Source organism: Lytechinus variegatus, chromosome 11 (assembly GCF_018143015.1).
Source record: "Lytechinus variegatus isolate NC3 chromosome 11, Lvar_3.0, whole genome shotgun sequence".
In the NCBI taxonomy this organism is placed as follows: Eukaryota; Metazoa; Echinodermata; class Echinoidea; order Temnopleuroida; family Toxopneustidae; genus Lytechinus; species Lytechinus variegatus.
Window position 1 is genome coordinate 25,145,384 of NC_054750.1, and position 19,747 is coordinate 25,165,130.

Genomic DNA, 19,747 nt, shown 5'->3' on the forward strand with positions numbered 1-19,747 from the left:
GAGGGGCCTCCGAGCTGGCTGACGAACAGGTTTGGCTTGTCCAGTTTTAATTTCGTGCTGCAGCACAGAGGTGCGACCCAAATCATTTGATGATTTCGCAAATGTGTCCGAATGTTTATGTAATAACCCATGAAGTATGTTTCTCTCTCTATCACTCATTCCTTCACTGCTTTTCTCATATAGTTCATTGAGACTGGGATGTAATTTGTCAACATTATCACGCGTTATGTTCTCAACATCATTTCGGTCTTTCACATTTACTCGAGATATTCGGTTGATCATTGATTTAGAGTCATTCTCGAACTCGTCAATTTGTTGCGTAGTAATGATCTCAGTCGCTATTCCAAAGGTTTGTCCTTTACGCAAAATAACATCCTCGGCAGAGGTGTTCATAATGCGTATCGGCAGCCCGGATTTGATCTGTTCAGAATTGCATAATGTAGCGCCAATCAGGACTGCCTCCTCCCGTAACCCGGTTGACACCGGTTCAATGAGGATATCCTGGTCTTGATGTAAAATTACAGAATTGTCGACACACCCTGCTGCCAATATTTCACAATTTGCAGGTACAGTTATTGAAGATTGGAGAGTAAAATGTCCTATCGTTGTATCACCTGTTATTGCGCAATCGATCCAAATATTACTAATCTTGATCCCCCTCCTCGCTTCAAATACACAGTCAAAGTGATACAAGAAATCAAATCCGATTAGCACATCATCGTGGATTGGCGCCACAAAACATCCCATGTCAAAATTGAGTTCGCGATTTCAATATGAACGGTTGATATTCCCCTAACATCTAGTAAGCTGTCATCTGCCGTTTTGAGAACAATGTCATTTGTCGGTTTGCGAAGAACAGGTTTATTATCACCACACATCTTATCAAATATTGATTCAGAAACTATAGTTACCGCAGCTCCAGTGTCAATCAATAAGCTTGCCTGAACGCCATTCACTGCTGCTTGTATATGTGCTGATAACCCATTCGTCTTGCTATGTGTCACTTTGATGTCAATGATTTCTTTAGCTGGATGAGAGACCGGTATCTGGCCGGATGAGCCGGTCTCATTTAGTTTCCCTGATTTCCATAGGACACATTCGGAGAGGCTCCCTGGGGGTGGGGGCAGTAGCGCCTAAGATGTCCCCTTTCACCACAGTTAAAACATGTACGGGTGTCTTGGTAGGCACGTCCTCCTCGTCCCCGACCACGGCCGCTAAAACCATTCAGGCTCAGTCTCTCCGCAATCTTCTCTGCGAGCCCATTGATCTTCTCTTCAATACTTGCATCCATTTTCGCTTCAAGTTCTGCCAATTTATTCTCAATAGCAGAATTAGGAGAAGGGGCCACCATGCGGACTTTGTGATCATGGTGATCAGGCCGATGTTCGTCAGTGACAGAGCGATACCTCTCTACCAGGTCCTGCGCCTCACTGAGGTTTGCCGGCTCCCTCATTCCAATAGTCAGAGCCAACTGCTGGTCCTGCAAACCACGGATGAATTGCCGCAAAGCAATTTGTTCCCTTGTAGCTTCGTTGGCAGTCGGGTAGCCGCGAAGAACAAACCGCCTCAAGTCAGCCACGTAGACAGACAGGGATTCACCAGGAAGGAGCTTCCTTGTCTCCAGCATTGACAAGAAAGAATTTGGCTTAGTCCTTTCTGCAAACCGCGTTGCCAGGGCCTCTTTAAGGAGATGAAACGAACTAAAAACATCTTCTGGCTGCGTCCGGAAGAGATAGTCCGCTGCCTCCCCTGTCACTGATGATAGAAGACGAAGCCTCTTCTCCTCCTCTGACCAGGAGCAGGCGACTGCCAAGTTCATGAACAGGCGGATAAAAGTCTCCCATGAGCTGTCACCTGAGAAAGCCGTCTGTCGAGGGAGGGGGACGCTTCCCAACGATACCCGTCCACCTGCCTGCTTCGACTCCTCCTCACAAAGAGAGTCGAACTCGACCTCATCCTCCAACTTCTGTCGCCTCCTCGATTTAGAACCCGGCATCATGAAAGAGTTTTACCGCTGCCACCAGTGTTAAGTCTGCTACAAACTCATACAAATGTAGACTGCAGGCGTATGTACAGGTTCATTGGGTTCATTTTAATCGATCAAACTGTCGAAGGAAAAACTCCCCCTTCCAATGAATGTTACCCCATTATATACCCTGGTGATGGTCTGAAACTGGACCACCCCTGGAAACATGTGTTTATCATCACATACAATGTAAGGCATTCATGTACCTTGGGCCTGTCATTTCCCAGACAAATTTATGTATCGGACCATTTCCTCTGGTCAGTGGAAATAGAGACCCTATTTATTATGAAGTGGTCAAAATGTTACATCTGCCTAACTATATGACATATCAGGTCAAACACAGGTCAGGTATGTGACCGTAACACTATTATTGAAGTGACACGACATTTTTGCTCCGGTGTTAATATCTCAGAGGGCAAAGGATTATATTGTGTTGTAGTAGTGGGTTCAGAATAATGTAAAGATAAGGATTAGGGTTTATTTACATGTAGTTTTGGAAGTAATAGGTTTTCTGTTTAATTTATGTGTAGATTTTCCATTGGAGCAATTGTCGGACCAATAGTCATGGAACCATTATTACTTTGTGCAGCAAACTGTCTTTTCATATTACTGTTAATTTGTTTGTTTTTGCTGATGTTTCATTGATGTAGGATTTTTTAATCATTATCTCCTTATGATCATCACTAGGCCTAACTTTATCGTTAAAGGACAAGTCCACCCAACAAAAAGTTGATTTGGATAAAAAAAAATAAGCATAACGCTGGAATTTTCATCAAAATCGGACGTAAAGTAAGAAAATTATTAACTTTTTTAATTTTCCTTAATTTCACATAACAGTTATATGCACATTCTGGTGGTTATGCAAATGAGGAGACTGATGACATCATCCACTCATTTTTTTTCTTTTGTGTGTATTGTATTAAATAGGGAATCTTTTTTTCTCCTCATTTTCAAGTGAATCAACGATTAATTCCTCCCTGAACATATGAAATGAGCATCGTTTACTACTATGGTCAAGTTGGTCCTTATTGACAAATCTATAAAAAATAAAATATTGTATAATTCAAACAATAAAAAATACAAAAATAGAGAGTGAGGGTCATCATCGATCGTCTCATTGAAGTTGTGCATATCACTGTTTTGTGAAAAATCAGCAAAACTTTCAAATACCGTAACTTTTTTATTTTACATCCGATTTTGAAGAAATTTTCAGCGTTTTGCTAGTTTAATTTTTCTCTATTCATTCAAGTCAGCATTTGTCTGGGGTGGACTTGACCTGTAAAATGGAAGTAATTTTAAAATGAAATCATAGGTGCATAAATGGCAAAAAACTTTTTTTTTCTTTAAATGACTTACTGCATGTTGATTCGTCTTCATAATGATCACAATGGTACACTCCATCACAGAGAACATCTGATGACACGTTCTTATTGCTCATTGGACAATTAAACAGAGCTGATAAAAAGGGAAAAGGAAGAAAAAATCATAGGGCCGTATGAGAGCAAAATAGATTAAGAATCAGGCAACTGCGTGCTAGATCTACTGGCTTGTTCTGATCACTACCAATTATTCTAATTCTATCCGTGTTTCTGTTGATATTATAAGAAGCCTTGATTTTGTCTCGCCAGCATAATATAACAAAAGCAGGACATAGGTTCACTTTTTGTAAAATGTCATCATAACTTTGTGACATTGTATGGATCTAATTCATGAGAGTTTGAAATAAGGGTTATAAAGTATCAGTGATCATTTGCCAAGAGTTTCAGGTGACATAATCAAGGTCAATGGTTATTCAGGGTCAATAATTTTTTCCATGTTGTAGTATCATTAAAAGCTTAGCAAGGTTAAGTTTTTGAATTGCCATCATAACTTTACAATTTCATCATAAATCTAAGGAAATAAATGTACAAAGTATTTCTGAATACTTGACATTTTTTCTGGTCATTTAGGAAAAATTCAATCTTACCACGTTGTGATAAGAGCAATTATTAAATATTGGCATGAGATTTCAGGTCAATTGGCGAAGGTCAAAAATTATTTAGGGTCTATGAATTGATATCATCTTAAAAGAACTTAACCAAAATTTAAGGTTTTGAATTTTTAAGATAATGCTGATATTATAAGTTTTATATGAAATTTATTTGTTTGATATCAAGAATTATATGAAATGAATAACAAATTTCTCAGCCAGTGTCGAAAGACATTTTGGGCTCAACTAACTAGGTATTTGATTATAAAATGAATTACCCTTTTCTCTCTTTGTCAAATATTCAGCTAAATTGTTTTCAGAGTTAGCACTGCTACTATGTTGAATTATGTAATGTAGACGGGATTGTCACATTCAACTTGTTATTCTTCATACTACATGCAGGAAAGGGGCTTATTAATTCTCAACATTATTATCATTTTTACACCAATATTTCTAGTTTTTTACTCTTGGTATTAAAAATGTCAGTAAAATATCATATTCACTTGAAAGATCGAAAGAAACGATGTCCGCATCAATCTCAAGATTGGTGTAAGTCAGTCCGCCTATGACAGCAATCCACATCTGATATGTATATACGTAGATATCAACAGGGCAGCAGGATCTGTATCCATTGATGGTTGTGATGACAGATTGTTGATCAGACGGATCAGTACCTGTCCCTATTTGGATTCGATGACTATAAGAGAGATACAAATCTTGGAAGACGATTCGAAATCCATTCGTATCATTTGTTTGGAGCACGGTTGCGTGGTAAAATCCTCTCGTGTAGTTGCGTGGTATGGAGAACGAATGCGATTCTCCTGCGTGTAGATACGTCGTTGAATAATCTGAAAGATGGGAAAGGCACATGAAAAAAAATATTCAAGACTCGTGACGACTTGCGTTCCTGCTTATTTCTATTTTGGATAGTGGTCCAATGACCACGCCATTATTTCATAACGGCTTGTCCTCTAGCACAGCACTTACAAGGGCTGTAAATCACATCAATCACCTATTGCAATTATCAGCGGCGTAACAGGTGGGGGGGGGCAAGAGCAAAAAATTTCCCGTCATATCATGGTATGAACAGGCGTAATAATGTAATGAGGCGACGATGTGAGAGGGCCAGATATTGCGTATCGGGCTGACTTCATCTTTTAAAAAATGTGGGAGCGAGCGAGCAAAAATTTTGACATTTTTAATACAAAAATCCAGTTTTGTGTTAGATTTTGACATGATATCCAAAGAATAATATATTCCATTCTTTTCTCTTTCCATTGCTTTTTTGTGGTCTGTACCCAACTGTGAACAGGATTCTTTGATGCAGTTGCGTGAAGGGTACAAAAACGAGGGAAACAGTATGGTGCATGTGCTAGAAGGCTGCTGAATATAAGTCGCGAACGAGCGAAGCGAGCGACAAAAAATCACTTTTTCATGAGAAGCTAACTTTGAGATATTTTTTTATATTATAATATTTTAGTAAATAAAATCATATCCTTCACTTTTCCTTTGCTTTATTTCCTCTTTTTTGTTTGCTAATGGTTGTTGAACTTCTTGGGCCATGGCCCAACCCTTCCATACTCATATTCGGCAGTACAATGCAGTTGGGGTCTTGATATCAAAGCCTTTTGAACCTCGCAGATTGTCGCTATTTTTAATCAAATCGCGGTGTATACAGAATATAGCTTTTACACATCACATTTATTCAACTCAGTTGCTAATGAACCAAAAAGTGCATATTGTAGTCAAATTCTAATTATGTGATAGATTTTTCCATTATATTCCATTATATTTCCATTATATATGAGAATCTAACTTTGAGATATTTTTATATGCAGTAAGTAAAATCCTATCCTTAACTTTTCCTTTGCTTTTCTTTCCTCCTTTTTTTTGTTGGTTGTGGAACTTTTGGGGCCATGGCCCAATCCTTCCATACTCATATTCGGCAGTGCAGTGCAGTTGGGGTCTTGATATCAAAGCTTTTGAACCTCGCAGATTGTCGCTATTTTTAATCAAATCGCGGGTGTATACAGAATATGGCTTTTACACAACACATTTATTCAACCCAGTTGCTAATGAACCAAAAAGTGCCTATTGAAATTAAATTCTAATTATGTAATAGATTTTTCCATTATATTCAGCAAATATTACATTCATTGTTTCCATTAATTTCATTATACGTTGTCTCCTATGGAACCAAGACTCCCAGGGCCTATATGCCAATGATTGGACGTAAAACTTAATGTAGGAAGGGTACCTACAGGAGGGGGTGTTACAGAGCCATTTGAATGTTATAGATGAAGAGCCCCTACTGCGTGGAGTCTGGGGCAAAGCCCCGGTAGCTTAGTTCCATAAAATTTAGCAAGCTCATAGCACAATGTTGTATACTGTCCATCTTTCTTCCCCCTCTTTAATTTCAATCAGCGGCAACCCGGTCGTGTTAATAAGTTTCTTTTTTCTTGTCCCTTTTCTTTGTTTTCCAATTTAGCTTTTGACTAATTCCATTCTACCTTCATTTCCCGCTATTATTTGCCACTTTGTCATCTTTTGTTTATTTATTTCCCATTATTCTATTGCATTACATAGGCCTATTTCGGAATGATTTGTTCTTTCTCAAATGTTCTTCTTTCGTTCCTTTTCCCGCTTAATGACTTCCTTTTTCACTTAAATTTTTAAATATTTTTTTTTTCGTTTTCTTTTCACTTTTCCCTTCCTTTTCCTCGTTTCCTCCTTTCCCCCTTTCCTTTCCCTTTCTTTCTCCCTCCCTTTTCTCTTTTTCCTTTTTTTTAATTTCCCGGTGAAATCCGCCAGGGGGGGGCAGCTTTCCCCCCTGCTCCCTCGCCTGTTACGCCACTGGCAATTATTAATATCTGTTTGATTGAAATGTTTCAAAATATTCTATTTTGTAAGACCGGGTCCTGGCCTAGCGTCAACACATTAAAAGGGAATTTTCCTAGAACATGAGAAAAGGGCACTCATCTGTGTTGCGTGATATTACTATCATTTTATAATGTAAAGGCTAATAATGACAAAGATTTATGATACAGTCAATAGGGGTATGATTACGGTATACAGCACTTAAACGAAATAGCACTTTAAGGGTTTTTCAATGTAATTTCATTATTATCCTTATTATTAGTTGTTCATTGTAAAGTGCTTTGATCATATTTTGGTAAAGCGCTATACAGTATAAGTACCTGTTATGTATGTATGTATAATCGTATATGTTTTCTCTTATTCATAGGATTTTGCCAATTATTATGATATTTTGCAACCTACTTTTGATGCGCTATTACTCTTAGGTATACAGTGTGTATCAAAAAAAGTTTACACTTATATAAAAAGAAAATCCTGTAAAATTATACATTTGTAATATCCTGAAGACTTTTCCACATTCTAACATTAATACAGATCCATTTAAGCAAATGACGATATAAATGTCGAAAAATATTTCAGCTTGAGTGAGCACCATACTTTTGAAAAGTTAGTGAAAAATGATATGCGCAGAACTTTAAAATAGTTATGCGAATAAAAGTAACCTTAATCATGAAGAACACGTGGAATTTAGCTAGCAAAAATGATTTGAAGATATCTTTTACCTTTTTAAACTTGTTTCCTTGACCAAACCACTACTAAGAGTGCATTGCACCCTTGATTGCACCCCACCCCACTCCCTCCGCCCCCATTGGCGGTGGAAGCCCAAAAATTAAGGGGGTGTCCACCTGAAATTTTGGGATGGACACAGGTAAAAAAAATTGAAAAGCGTCCCCCAAAAAGGTTATCAACCGAAATTATATGAGTTGCTAACCAAAAAATTTTTGACAAGAAAATAAAAAAAGAAAAAGAAAAGGTCATCAACCTAAATTTTAGGGGGGGACAACACACGTTTCAGGGGGCGGTCAACGTGAATTTAGGGGGGCAGGAAAAAATGTTGACAAGCAAAAAAAAAAAAAAAAGGTTATGAAAAAAAAAATTAGGGGGACACGTCCCCCCCCCCCCCCCCCCCCGCTTCCGCCGCCTATGCTCCCCCACACACCGCGGCCATCGTGACGATATTTGTTTTACAATGAGCTATGATTTACATGAAATGGCTTGGGCTTAATTTTCATTTTGTTAATCATTGTCAAGCTTGGGAAAAGTGTAGAGAAACACGTGTTAAATAAAAAATGAAGTTTAAACCGGCCACTTTAAACGATAAAAAATTAGTGATAAAATGCTTGAGATGTCTGATATAAACTTTTGTTCAGATTCAGTTATATGTACTCAGATCCAGCTGGCACAAAAATGGTAAAGGTTGTGCTTACTAAGTGTTGAAATTGCAATTTGCGTGGCAAAGTTGTTACAAAATGCTTGAACGTGTCCGTTTTATTTCAATGGACTAAAAGTGCAAGGGAAATATATGAGAAAAGTTTTACAGGGTAAGTTTGATTTCGCCCTTTCCCCTTGACACAGCGTGAAAAAAGAGCGTTTCTGCGCTAACATATTTCTGCGAGCTTTACAAAAATGGACAGTGCTCACTCAAGTGTAACATTCTGAAAATACTTTTACTTTCATTGGATAGATGAGACCCAAACCCAAGATTATATGTGAAAAGAATTACCCACATGTTGTATATATTTCAATTTCCAGGGCTTTTTCAAAGTGTAAACTTTTTTTGATACGCTCTGTATACATTTCAACCAGCATTGTCATTCCTTCTAAGTCCAATTATTTTCAGCCCTATTATTGAGGTGACACGACATTTGCTCCTGCGACAATTGCTCCGGTCTTAATATCTCAGAGGGCATAGGGTTAGAGTCAGGATTGTGTTAGAGTTTTTGTTCAGAATAATGTAAAGATAAGGATTAGGGTTTATTTAGTTTTGGAAGTAAGGTTTTATGTGTGAACATATGTGCAGATTTTCAATCGGACCAATTGTCGTCGGAGCAAAAGTCATGGAGCCATTATTACCGTGTGCAGCAAACTCTCTTTTCATACTACTGTTTATTTGTTTGTTTTTGCTGATGTTTCATTGATGTAGGATTTTTTTATCAATATCTCCTTATGATCATCAATAGGCCTATATAAATCTTTGAAGGACAAGTCCATCCAACAAAAAGTTGATTTGGATAAAAATAGAAAAATCCAACAAGCATAACACTGAAACTTTCATCAAAACCGGACGTAAAATAAGAAAATTATGAAATATTTAAATTTTCCTTAATTTCACAAAACAGTTATACATCCTGGTGGTTATGCAAATGAGGAGACGGATGACGTCATCCACTTATTATTTCTTTTGTATGTCATTACAAAGTCTTAACTAGGGAATCTTTATTTCTCCTCATTGTCAAGTGAAGCAACGATTAATTCCTCCCTGAACATATGGAATGAGCATCGTTTACTACTATATGATTCAGTCAAGTTTTTCCTTATTGTGAAATCTATTAAAAAAATAAGATATTGTATAATTCAAACAATAAAAAAATAAAAGAAATAGTGAGTGAGGGACATCGTCGACTGTCTCATTGGAGTTGTGCATATCTCTGTTTTGTGAAAAATAAGTAAAACTTTAAAATGCTATAACTTTTCTTATTTTACATCCGATTTTGATGAAATTTTCAGCATTTTGCTAGTTTTATTTTTCTCTATTTTTTCAAATCAGCATTTTTCTGGGGTGGACTTGACCTGTAAAATGGAAATAATTTTAAAATGAAATCATAGGTGCATAATGGGTATTTTTTATATGACTTACTGCATGTTGATTCGTCTTCATAATGATCGCAATGGTACACTCCATCACAGAGAACATCTGATGACACGTTCATATTACTCATTGGACAATTAAACAGAGCTGATAAGAAGGGGAAAGGAAGAAAAAATCATAGGGCCGTATGAGAGCAAAATAGATTAAGAATCGGGCAACTGCGTACTACATCTACTGGCTTGTTCTGATCACTACCAAGTATTTTGATTCTATCCGTGTTTCTGTTGATATTATAAGAAGCCTCGATTTCGTCTCGCCAGCATAATATAACAAAAGCAGGACATAGGGTCACTTTTTGTAAAATATCATAAGTCTTTGTGACATTGTATGGATCTTCTTGAGAGTTTGAAATAAGGGTTATAAAGTATCAGTGATCATTTGCCAAGAGTTTCAGGTGACATAATCAAGGTCAATGGTTATTCAGGGTCAATAAATTTTTTCCATGTTGTAGTATCATTAAAAGCTTAGCAAGGTTAAGTTTTTGAATTGCCATCATAACTTTACAATTTCATCATAAATCTAAGGAAATAAATGTACAAAGTATTTCTGAATACTTGACATTTTTTCTGGTCATTTAGGAAAAATTCAATCTTACCACGTTGTGATAAGAGCAAATATTAAATATTGGCATGAGATTTCAGGTCAATTGGCGAAGGTCAAAAATTATTTAGGGTCTATGAATTGATATCATCTTAAAAGAACTTAACCAAAATTTAAGGTTTTGAATTTTTAAGATAATGCTGATATTATAAGTTTTATATGAAATTTATTTGTTTGATATCAAGAATTATATGAAATGAATAACAAATTTCTCAGCCAGTGTCGAAAGACATTTTGGGCTCAACTAACTAGGTATTTGATTATAAAATGAATTACCCTTTTCTCTCTTTGTCAAATATTCAGCTAAATTGTTTTCAGAGTTAGCACTGCTACTATGTTGAATTATGTAATGTAGACGGGATTGTCACATTCAACTTGTTATTCTTCATACTACCTTGGAAAGGGGCTTAATTCTCAACATTATTATCATTTTTACACCAATATTTCTAGTTTTTTACTCTTGGTATTAAAAATGTCAGTAAAATATCATATTCACTTGAAAGATCGAAAGAAACGATGTCCGCATCAATCTCAAGATTGGTGTAAGTCAGTCCGCCTATGACAGCAATCCACATCTTATATGTATATACGTAGATATCAACAGGGCAGCAGGATCTGTATCCATTGATGGTTGTGATGACAGATTGTTGATCAGACGGATCAGTACCTGTCCCTATTTGGATTCGATGACTAGAAGAGAGATATAAATATTGGAACACGATTCGAAACCCATTCGTATCATTTGTTTGGAGCACGGTTGCGTGGTAAAATCCTATCGTGTAGTTGCGTGGTATGGAGAACGAATGCGATTCTCCCGCTTGTAGATACGTCGTTGAATAATCTGAAAGATGGGAAAGGCACATGAAAAAAAATATTCAAGACTCGTGACGACTTACGTTCCTGCTTATTTCTATTTTTGGATAGTGTTCAAATGACCACGCCATTATTTCATAACGGCTTGCCCTCTAGCACAGCACTTACAAGGGCTGTAAATCACATCAATCGCCTATTGCAATTATCAGCGGCGTAACAGGGGTCGGGGGGAGGGGCAAGAGCAAAAAATTTCCCGGTCATATGGTATGAACAGGCGTAATGATGTAATGAGGCGACGATTTGAGAGGGCCAGATATTGCGTATCGGGCAGAATTTATCTTTTAAAAAAATGTGGGGGCGACTGAAGCGAGCGAGCAAAAATTTTGACATTTTTAATACAAAAATCCAGTTTTGTGTTAGATTTTGACATGATATCAAAAGAATAATATATTTCATTTTTTCCTCTTTCCATTCCTTTTTTGAGGCCTGTACCCAACTGTGAACAGGATTCTTTGCGGCAGTAGCGTGAAGGGTACAAAAAACGAGGGACACAGTATGGTGCATGTGCTAAAAAGCTGCTTAATATAAGTCCCGAGCGAGCGAAGCGAGCGAGAAAAAAATCACCTTTTCATGAGAATCTAACTTTGAGATATTTTTTATATTATATTCAGTAAATAAACTCATATCCTTCACTTTTCCTTTGCTTTTCTTTCCTCCTTTTTTTTTGCTGTTGGTTGTGGAACTTTTGGGGCCATGGCCCAACCCTTCCATACTCATATTCGGCAGTGCAATGTAGTTGGGTCTTGATATCAAAGCCTTTTGAACCTCGCAGATTGTCGCTATTTTTATCAAATCGCAGGTGTATACAGAATCTAGCTTTTACACAACACATTTATTCAACCCAGTTGCTAATGAACCAAAATTGAAATTAAATTCTAATTATGTAATAGATTTTTCCATTACATTTAGCAAATAACACATTTCATTGTTTCCATTAATTTCATTATACGTTGTCTCCTATGGAACAAAGACTCCCAGGGCCTATATGCCAATGATTGGACGTAAAACTTAATGTAGGAAGGGTCCCTACAGGAGGGGGGGGTGTTACAGAGCCATTTGAATGTTATAGATGAAGAGCCCATACTGCGTGGAGTCAGGGGCAAAGTCCCGTTAGCTTAGTTCCATAAAATTTAGCAAGCTTATAGCACAATGTTGTATACTGTCCATCTTTCTTCCCGCTCTTTAATTTCAATCGGCGGCAGCCCAGTCGTGTTAATAAGTTTTTTTTTTTCGTGTCCCTTTTCTTTGTTCTCCAATTTAGCTTTTGACTAATTCCATTCTACCTTCATTTCCCGCTATTATTTGCCACTTTGTCATCTTTTGTTTATTTATTTCCCATTATTCTATTGCATTACATAGGCCTATTTCGGAATGATTTGTTCTTTCTCAAATGTTCTCCTTTCGTTCCTTTTCCCGCTTAATTACTTCCTTTTTCACTTAAATTTTTAAATATTTTTTTTCGTTTTCTTTTCACTTTTCCCTTCCTTTTCCTCCTTTCCTCCTTTCCCCCTTTCCTTTCCCTATCTTTCTCCCTCCCTTTTCTCTTTTTCCTTTTTTTTTATTTCCAGGTGAAATCCGCCAGGGGGGCAGCTTGCCCCCCTGCTCCCTCGCCTGTTACGCCACTGGCAATTATTAATTTCTGTTTGATTAAAATGTTTCAAAGATATTCTATTTTGTAAGACCGGGTCCTGGCCTAGCGTCAACACATCAAAAGGAAATCTTCCTAGAACATGTGAAAAAGGCACTCATCTGTGTTGCATGATATAACTATCATTTTATAATGTAAAGGCTGATAATGACAAAGATTTATGATACAGTCAATCGTGTCAATAGGGGTATGATTACAGTATACAGCACTTAAACGAAATAGCACTTTAATAGGGTTTTCAATATAACTTCATTATTATCATTATTATTAGTTGTTCATTGTAAAGTGCTTTGATCATATTTTGGTAAAGCGCTATACAGTATAAGTACCTGTTATGTATTTATGTATAACCGTATATGTTTCTCTTATTCATAGGATTTTGCCAATTATCATGATATCTTGCAACCTACTTTTGATGCGCTATTACTCTTAGGTATACAATGTGTATCAAAAAAAGTTTACACTTATATAAAAAGAAAATCTTGTAAAATTGTACATTTGTAATATCCTGAAGATTTTTCCACATTCTAACATTATTACTGATCCATTTAAACAAATGACGATATAACTGTCGAAAAATATTTCAGCTTAAGTGAGCACCATACTTTTGAAAAGTTAGGGAAAAATGATTTGCGCAGAACTTTGAAATAGTTATGAGAATAAAAGTAACCTTAATCATGAAGAACACGTGGAATTGAGCTAGTAAAAATGATTTGAAGATATCTTTTACCTTTTTAAACTTGTTTCCTTGACCAAAACACTACGAAGAGTGCATTGCGCCCTTGATTGCACCCCACCCCACTCCCCCCCCCGCCCCCATTGGCGGCGGAAGCCCAAAAATTTAGGGGGTGTCCACCTGAAATTTTGGGATGGACACAGGTAAAAAATTTGAAAAGCGTCCCCCAAAAAGGTTATCAACCGAAATTATATGAGTTGCTAACCAGAAAATTTTTGACAAGCAAAAAAAAAAAAAAAAGAAGAAAAGGTCATCAACCTAAATTTTAGGGGGGACAACACACGTTTCAGGGGGCGGTCCACGTGAGTTTAGGGGGGGGGGCGCAGGAAAAAATGTTGACAAGCAAAAAAAAAAAAAAAAAAAAGGTTATCAAAAAAAATTAAGGGGGACACTCCCCCCCGCTTCCGCCGCCTATGCTCCCCCCACACATCGCGGCCATCGTGACGATATTTGCTTTACGATGAGCTATGATTTACATGAAATGGCTTAGGCTTAATTTTCATTTGTTAATCATTGTCAAGCTTGGGAAAAGTGTAGAGAAACACGTGTTAAATAAAAAATGAAGTTTAAACCGGCCACTTTAAACGATAAAATATTAGTGATAAAATGCTTGAGATGTCTGATATAAACTTTTGTTCAGATTCAGTTATATGTACTCAGATCCAGCTGGCACAAAAATGGTAAAGTTGTGCTTACTAAGTGTTGAAATTGCAATTTGGGTGTCAAAGTCGTTACAAAATGCTTGAATGTGTCCGTTTTATTTCAATGGAAAAAAGCTGCAAGGGAAATATATGAGAAAAGTTTTACAGGGTAAGTTTGATTTCGCCCTTTCCCCTTGACACAGCGTGAAAAAAGAGCGTTTCTGCGCTAACAGATTTCTGCGAGCTTTACAAAAATGGACCGTGCTCACTCAAGTGTAACATTCTGAAAATACTATTACTTTCATTGGATAGATGAGACCCAAACCCAAGATTATATGTGAAAAAATTACCCACATGTTGTATATATTTCAATTTCCAGGGCTTTTTCAAAGTGTAAACTTTTTTTATACGCCCTGTATACATTTCAACCAGCATTGTCATCCCTTCTAAGTCCAATTGTTTTCAGCCCTATTATTGAGGTGACACGACATTTGCTCCTGCGACAATTGCTCCGGTCTTAATATCTCAGAGGGCATAGGGTTAGAGTCAGGATTGTGTTAGAGTTTTTGTTCAGAATAATGTCAAGATAAGGATTAGGGTTTATTTAGTTTTGGAAGTAAGGTTTTATGTGTGAATTTATGTGCAGATTTTCAATCGGAGCAATTGTCGTCGGAGCAAGTCATGGAGCCATTATTACCATGTGCAGCAAACTCTCTTTTCATACTACTGTTTGTTTGTTTGTTTTGCTGATGTTTCATTGATGTAGGATTTTTTGTCAATATCTCCTTATGATCATCAATAGGCCTATATAAATCTTTAACGGACAAGTCCACCCCAACAAAAACTTGATTTGGATAAAAATAGAAAAATCCAACAAGCATAACACTGAAACTTTCATCAAAACCGGACGTAAAATAAGAAAATTGTGAAATTTTTAAATTTTCCTTAATTTCACAAAACAGTTATACATCCTGGTGGTTATGCAAATAAGGAGACTGATGACGTCATCCATTTATTATTTCTTTTGTATGTTATTATATTAAATAGGGAATCTTTTTTCTCCTCATTGTCAAGAGAAACAACGATTAATTTCTCCCTGAACATATGGAATGAGCATCGTTTACTACTATATGATTCAGTCAAGTTTTTCCTTATTGTTAGATCTATTAAAAAAATAAAATATTGTATAATTCAAACAATAAAAAAATGAATGAAATAGTGAGTGAGGGACATCATCGACTGTCTCATTGGAGTTGTGCATATCACTGTTTTGTGAAAAATAAGTAACTTTGAAATGCTATAACTTTCCTTATTTTACATCCGATTTTGATGAAATTTGTTAGCATTTTGCTAGTTTGATTTTTCTCTATTATTTCAAATCAGATTTTTTTTGGGGTGGACTTGACCTGTAAAATGGAAATAATTTTAAAATGAAATCATAGGTGCATAAAGGGCATTTTTTTCTTTGAATGACTTACTGCATGTTGATTCGTCTTCATAATGATCACAATTATACACTCCATCACAGAGAACATCTGATGACACGTTCATATTGCTCATTGGACAATTAAACAGAGCTGATAAGAAGGAAAAGGAAGAAAAAATCATAGGGCCGTATGAGAGCAAAATAGATTAAGAATCAGGCAACTTTGTACTAGATCTACTGGCTTGTTCTGATCACTACCAAGTATTTTAATTCTATCCGTGTTTCGGTTTCGATTTTGTCTCGCCAGCATAATATAACAAAAGCAGGACATAGTTTCACTTTTTTTTTAAATGTCATCATAATTTTGACTTTGTATGGATCTAATTCATGAAATAAAGTATCAGTGATCATTTACCAAAAGTTTCAGGTCACATAATCAAGGTCAATGGTTATTCAGGGTCAATAAAGTTTTTCCATGTTGTAGTATCATTAAAAGCTTAGCAAGGTTAAGTTTTTGAAATGTCATCATGACTTTACAATTTTATGATAAATCTAAGGACATAAATGTACAAAGTATTTCTGAATACTTGACATTTTCTGGTCATTTAGGATAAATTCGATCATACCATGTTGTGATAAGAGCGATTATTAAATATCGGCATAAAATTTAGGTCACTGGGCGAAGGTCAAAATTATTTAGGGTCAATAAATAATTGATATCACCTTAAAAGAACTTAACCAAAATTTAAGGTTTTTAATTCTAAAGATAATGCTGATATTATAAGTCTTATATGAAATTGCTTTTTTGATATCACAAATTATATGAAATGAATAAAAACAGTATCAGTCAGGGTCGGAGGTGCTTTGGGGTCAATGAACTAGAAATATAAAATAAATACCCCTTTTCTCTCTTTGACAAATATTCAGCTTAGTTTTTTTTTTAAATTAGCACTGCTTCTATGTTGAATTATGTAATGTAGACGGGTTTGTCATAACCATTCAACTTGCTATTCTTCATATTACCTTGAAACGGGCTTAATTCTCAACAGTATTATCAGTTTTATACCAATATTTGTAGTTTTTCTACTCTTGATATCTAAAATGTCAGTAAAATATCATATTCACTTGAAAGGTTGAAAGCTATGATGTCCGCTTCAATCTCAAGATTGGTGTAAGTCAGACCGCCTATGACAGCAATCCACATCTTATTGGTCTCTACGTAGACATCCCAAGGACAGCAAGATGTAGATCCAGAGATAGTTTTGGTGACGGACTGCAGATCAGCTGGATCAGTGCCTGTCCCTATTTGGACTTGATTAGTAGAACTGAGATAGAAATCTTGAAACACGACTCGAAATCCATATGTATCATTTGTTTGCAGCCAGTATACATTGTAAAATCGTACATCGTAGTTGCGTGGTATGGAGATTGAGTGCAATTCCCCTTCCTTTAGATAAATAGCTGGATGATCTGGGGAGAAAAGAAATAAGAAGAAAAAAGAAGTGGTAGAAAAATTCAGAAAAAGTGTCATTTTTTTCCAGTGTGAGATCAAAATTTGAAAATTTCAACATGGGTTGTTTAACAATCATAGTAACGAAACTGGATCTTTTGACTAAAGAAAGAAAAGTTGTTTCAAAATATTAAAGTACGTGATATTTCCTTAAAATTTGGCATGAGATCACCCTCATATTTTCTTCGAGGTTGAAACTTTTATTTACGTGATCTACGAATTGCCTAATTTTATGGAGAGGAAATCTCAGACAGAAAGGAAATTGACAATATTGGAACATAATACGGTATGAAAACTAAGAGGATTTGGGCAAAGCAAATATTATGTTCATGTATGTATCATATATAACATAGACAGCAACATTTTAGTCCCTAATGTTTAACTATATGTGTGAGAATACAAAATTCAGAAAGAACATTCTTGGGCAGAATTGAGTTTTCATGTGATTGTGCAAAACGAATGGGCCTGTCCATGACGTGGTCAATTACGAAATTAGAAAATGAAGAATTATACTACTGAGTAAGTTACATTGGATAAAGTAACTGAGAACATTTGAAACAAATTTAGCATAGATTAAGCGAATCGGGGGGGGGGGGTAAATAATTATTTAAAAAATGAAATTTTTAAAAGAGATTTATGAATATATGTGAATATTAGTGAAAATAAGATATCACTGCCCATGGAACTTAGGAGGGGCTCCAGAGCCCCCCCCCCCCCCCCCCTCCTCCGTCCATATTTTACTTAGCCCTTCAAACATTCAAAAACATTCTGACGCTCATTGGTATGGAATTAAAAACTTGAAATTTATTAAAAACTAAAAACCTAAAACTCACTGCAATTTAATTCATCCTCGTAATGATCACAGTCGTAATATCCATCACAAACCACCGCCATTGACACGTTCATGTTTGATAATGAACAAGAGAAATCCTCTGTTAGAGTAAGAAAAATAATAAAGTGTGATAATCGGGAATAGTTCAATTTTGATGATTATACTCAGCTTAACATAATGTTAAACTGAGTGTAATCAATAATAAAGTCCTCAAAATGGTTTGGAAGTCTGGCATTGATCGATAACCCCTTCTTTCTTGGTTTTAGTGAATATCAATGTGTGATTGATACCAATATTAGATCATTTAATTCTCTTTAAAATTATAGTCTACACGATATAATTATGGTTCACATGGAGGGACAGTGCCTTGAAATGTGGGGGCAAGGTCACAAGGTCAAAATCCAAAAGTTGCAAAATGACACAATATTGAAAGTCACTGTACCTTTTTCGTGGTGAGTTTCTCATCGATTTCTTTTGTTTTCATGCACCTGAACATCACCATTAACGTGGAATCAAACACACCTCTGCACAAGCAAACACGTAATAAACATCCATGAATGGGCATTTCAAAACACGTCTGAAACTAGGTTATCACACCAAAACATAACAACGAAGAAGCAGAGGCTTGATTTGAATGAATGTTCATCTCTATTGACACAGACAAAAGAATCGTGTTATTTGACCCGTACCAGTTCATGACTATTTCTTCTAGTTTTGCAGCTTTTCAATTCAGACCTCATCCAACACTTTTGAATCCTGCTCTTTTCGTGATGGCATGATCATAATAAGCATGTTATCATATCAAAGAGAATTAAATGATCTTTTGAATGATATTATATATGCATTGATTTTCAAACTTGTTTTGGAGGGGTTTATATTGTTCCATTAAATGTATTACTATTAGTAACATGAAAGATGTGTCACGAAGGCTGGATAAAGACAAAAAAACAGTCACAAAGCCCAGATCTGTTCTTTGGAAGAAAAAAAGCCACCCTATCTATTATGTTTATTATAAGAGACAGGTTCCCTGAATAGTATTGCAACTCAAAGGAATCGAAGGTTGCTTGAGAGAGGGGGTTAATTGAGAAAGGGGTCGTTCTGGTTTTTAATTCTGTTTCTGTGTTTCGATGAAATAAGTATACAATGAAATCTGTCATCCGGAACAAGACTAGTGAAGTTAGTGGGGGGGGGGACAAAATATTCAAAACAGAATCAAGCACACGACATTGGCTGGTGCGTAACATATTTCTACATGGTGACATTTGGCAATTTCATGCCGGTTTGCAATAGCCATCACTATCACGTTATTTGGTACGCCATCTATTGACAATGACAAAATCTAAGAATATTTCCTTTAATTTTGTTATAATGTCAGGAAATGGTGGATTCAGTCATTTTTAAACATGGATGGAGTAAAGTCTGTATTTTTTATTTTCAATCAAGACTGTATTTAAATCGATAACAAACATCGAGTCACATCGTGGGTTTTACTCCATGGATAGCGAATGGATTACTGGGGTATGCGTTGTGTATGAAGTCCCCGTTTCTTCTAGACGTAATTAAGGCAGGGGCGGATCCAGCCTTCGCCAATGGGGGGGCCCCGGAATTTTTCTTCAGCCATATTTTCCCCGATCGGCCGCTCTAATATGATTTTTGCCGGGATTTTTGGTTTCTTTGAAGGAGTAGTCCTAATAGTCACTTCTTAGCTTTATTCTTATGAATAAACGTAAATATATGATA

General features: G+C 36.2%; 1 protein-coding gene across 1 annotated transcript in view; it reads right to left on the reverse strand.

The window, feature by feature from the left end:
* Window positions 1-3,304: 3,304 nt before the first annotated feature.
* LOC121423971 overlaps window positions 3,305-19,747 on the reverse strand; it is a 28,760-nt gene continuing 12,317 nt past the window's right edge. Inside the window, exons 3-9 of the mRNA XM_041619526.1 lie at window positions 18,009-18,107; window positions 16,791-17,135; window positions 15,718-15,816; window positions 10,838-11,182; window positions 9,730-9,828; window positions 4,499-4,843; window positions 3,305-3,481 (exon numbers count right to left, since the gene is read on the reverse strand). Coding sequence (XP_041475460.1) covers window positions 3,333-3,481; window positions 4,499-4,843; window positions 9,730-9,828; window positions 10,838-11,182; window positions 15,718-15,816; window positions 16,791-17,135; window positions 18,009-18,107 — 1,481 coding nt within the window. The 3' untranslated portion in view covers window positions 3,305-3,332. The remainder of the gene's footprint in view (window positions 3,482-4,498; window positions 4,844-9,729; window positions 9,829-10,837; window positions 11,183-15,717; window positions 15,817-16,790; window positions 17,136-18,008; window positions 18,108-19,747) is intronic.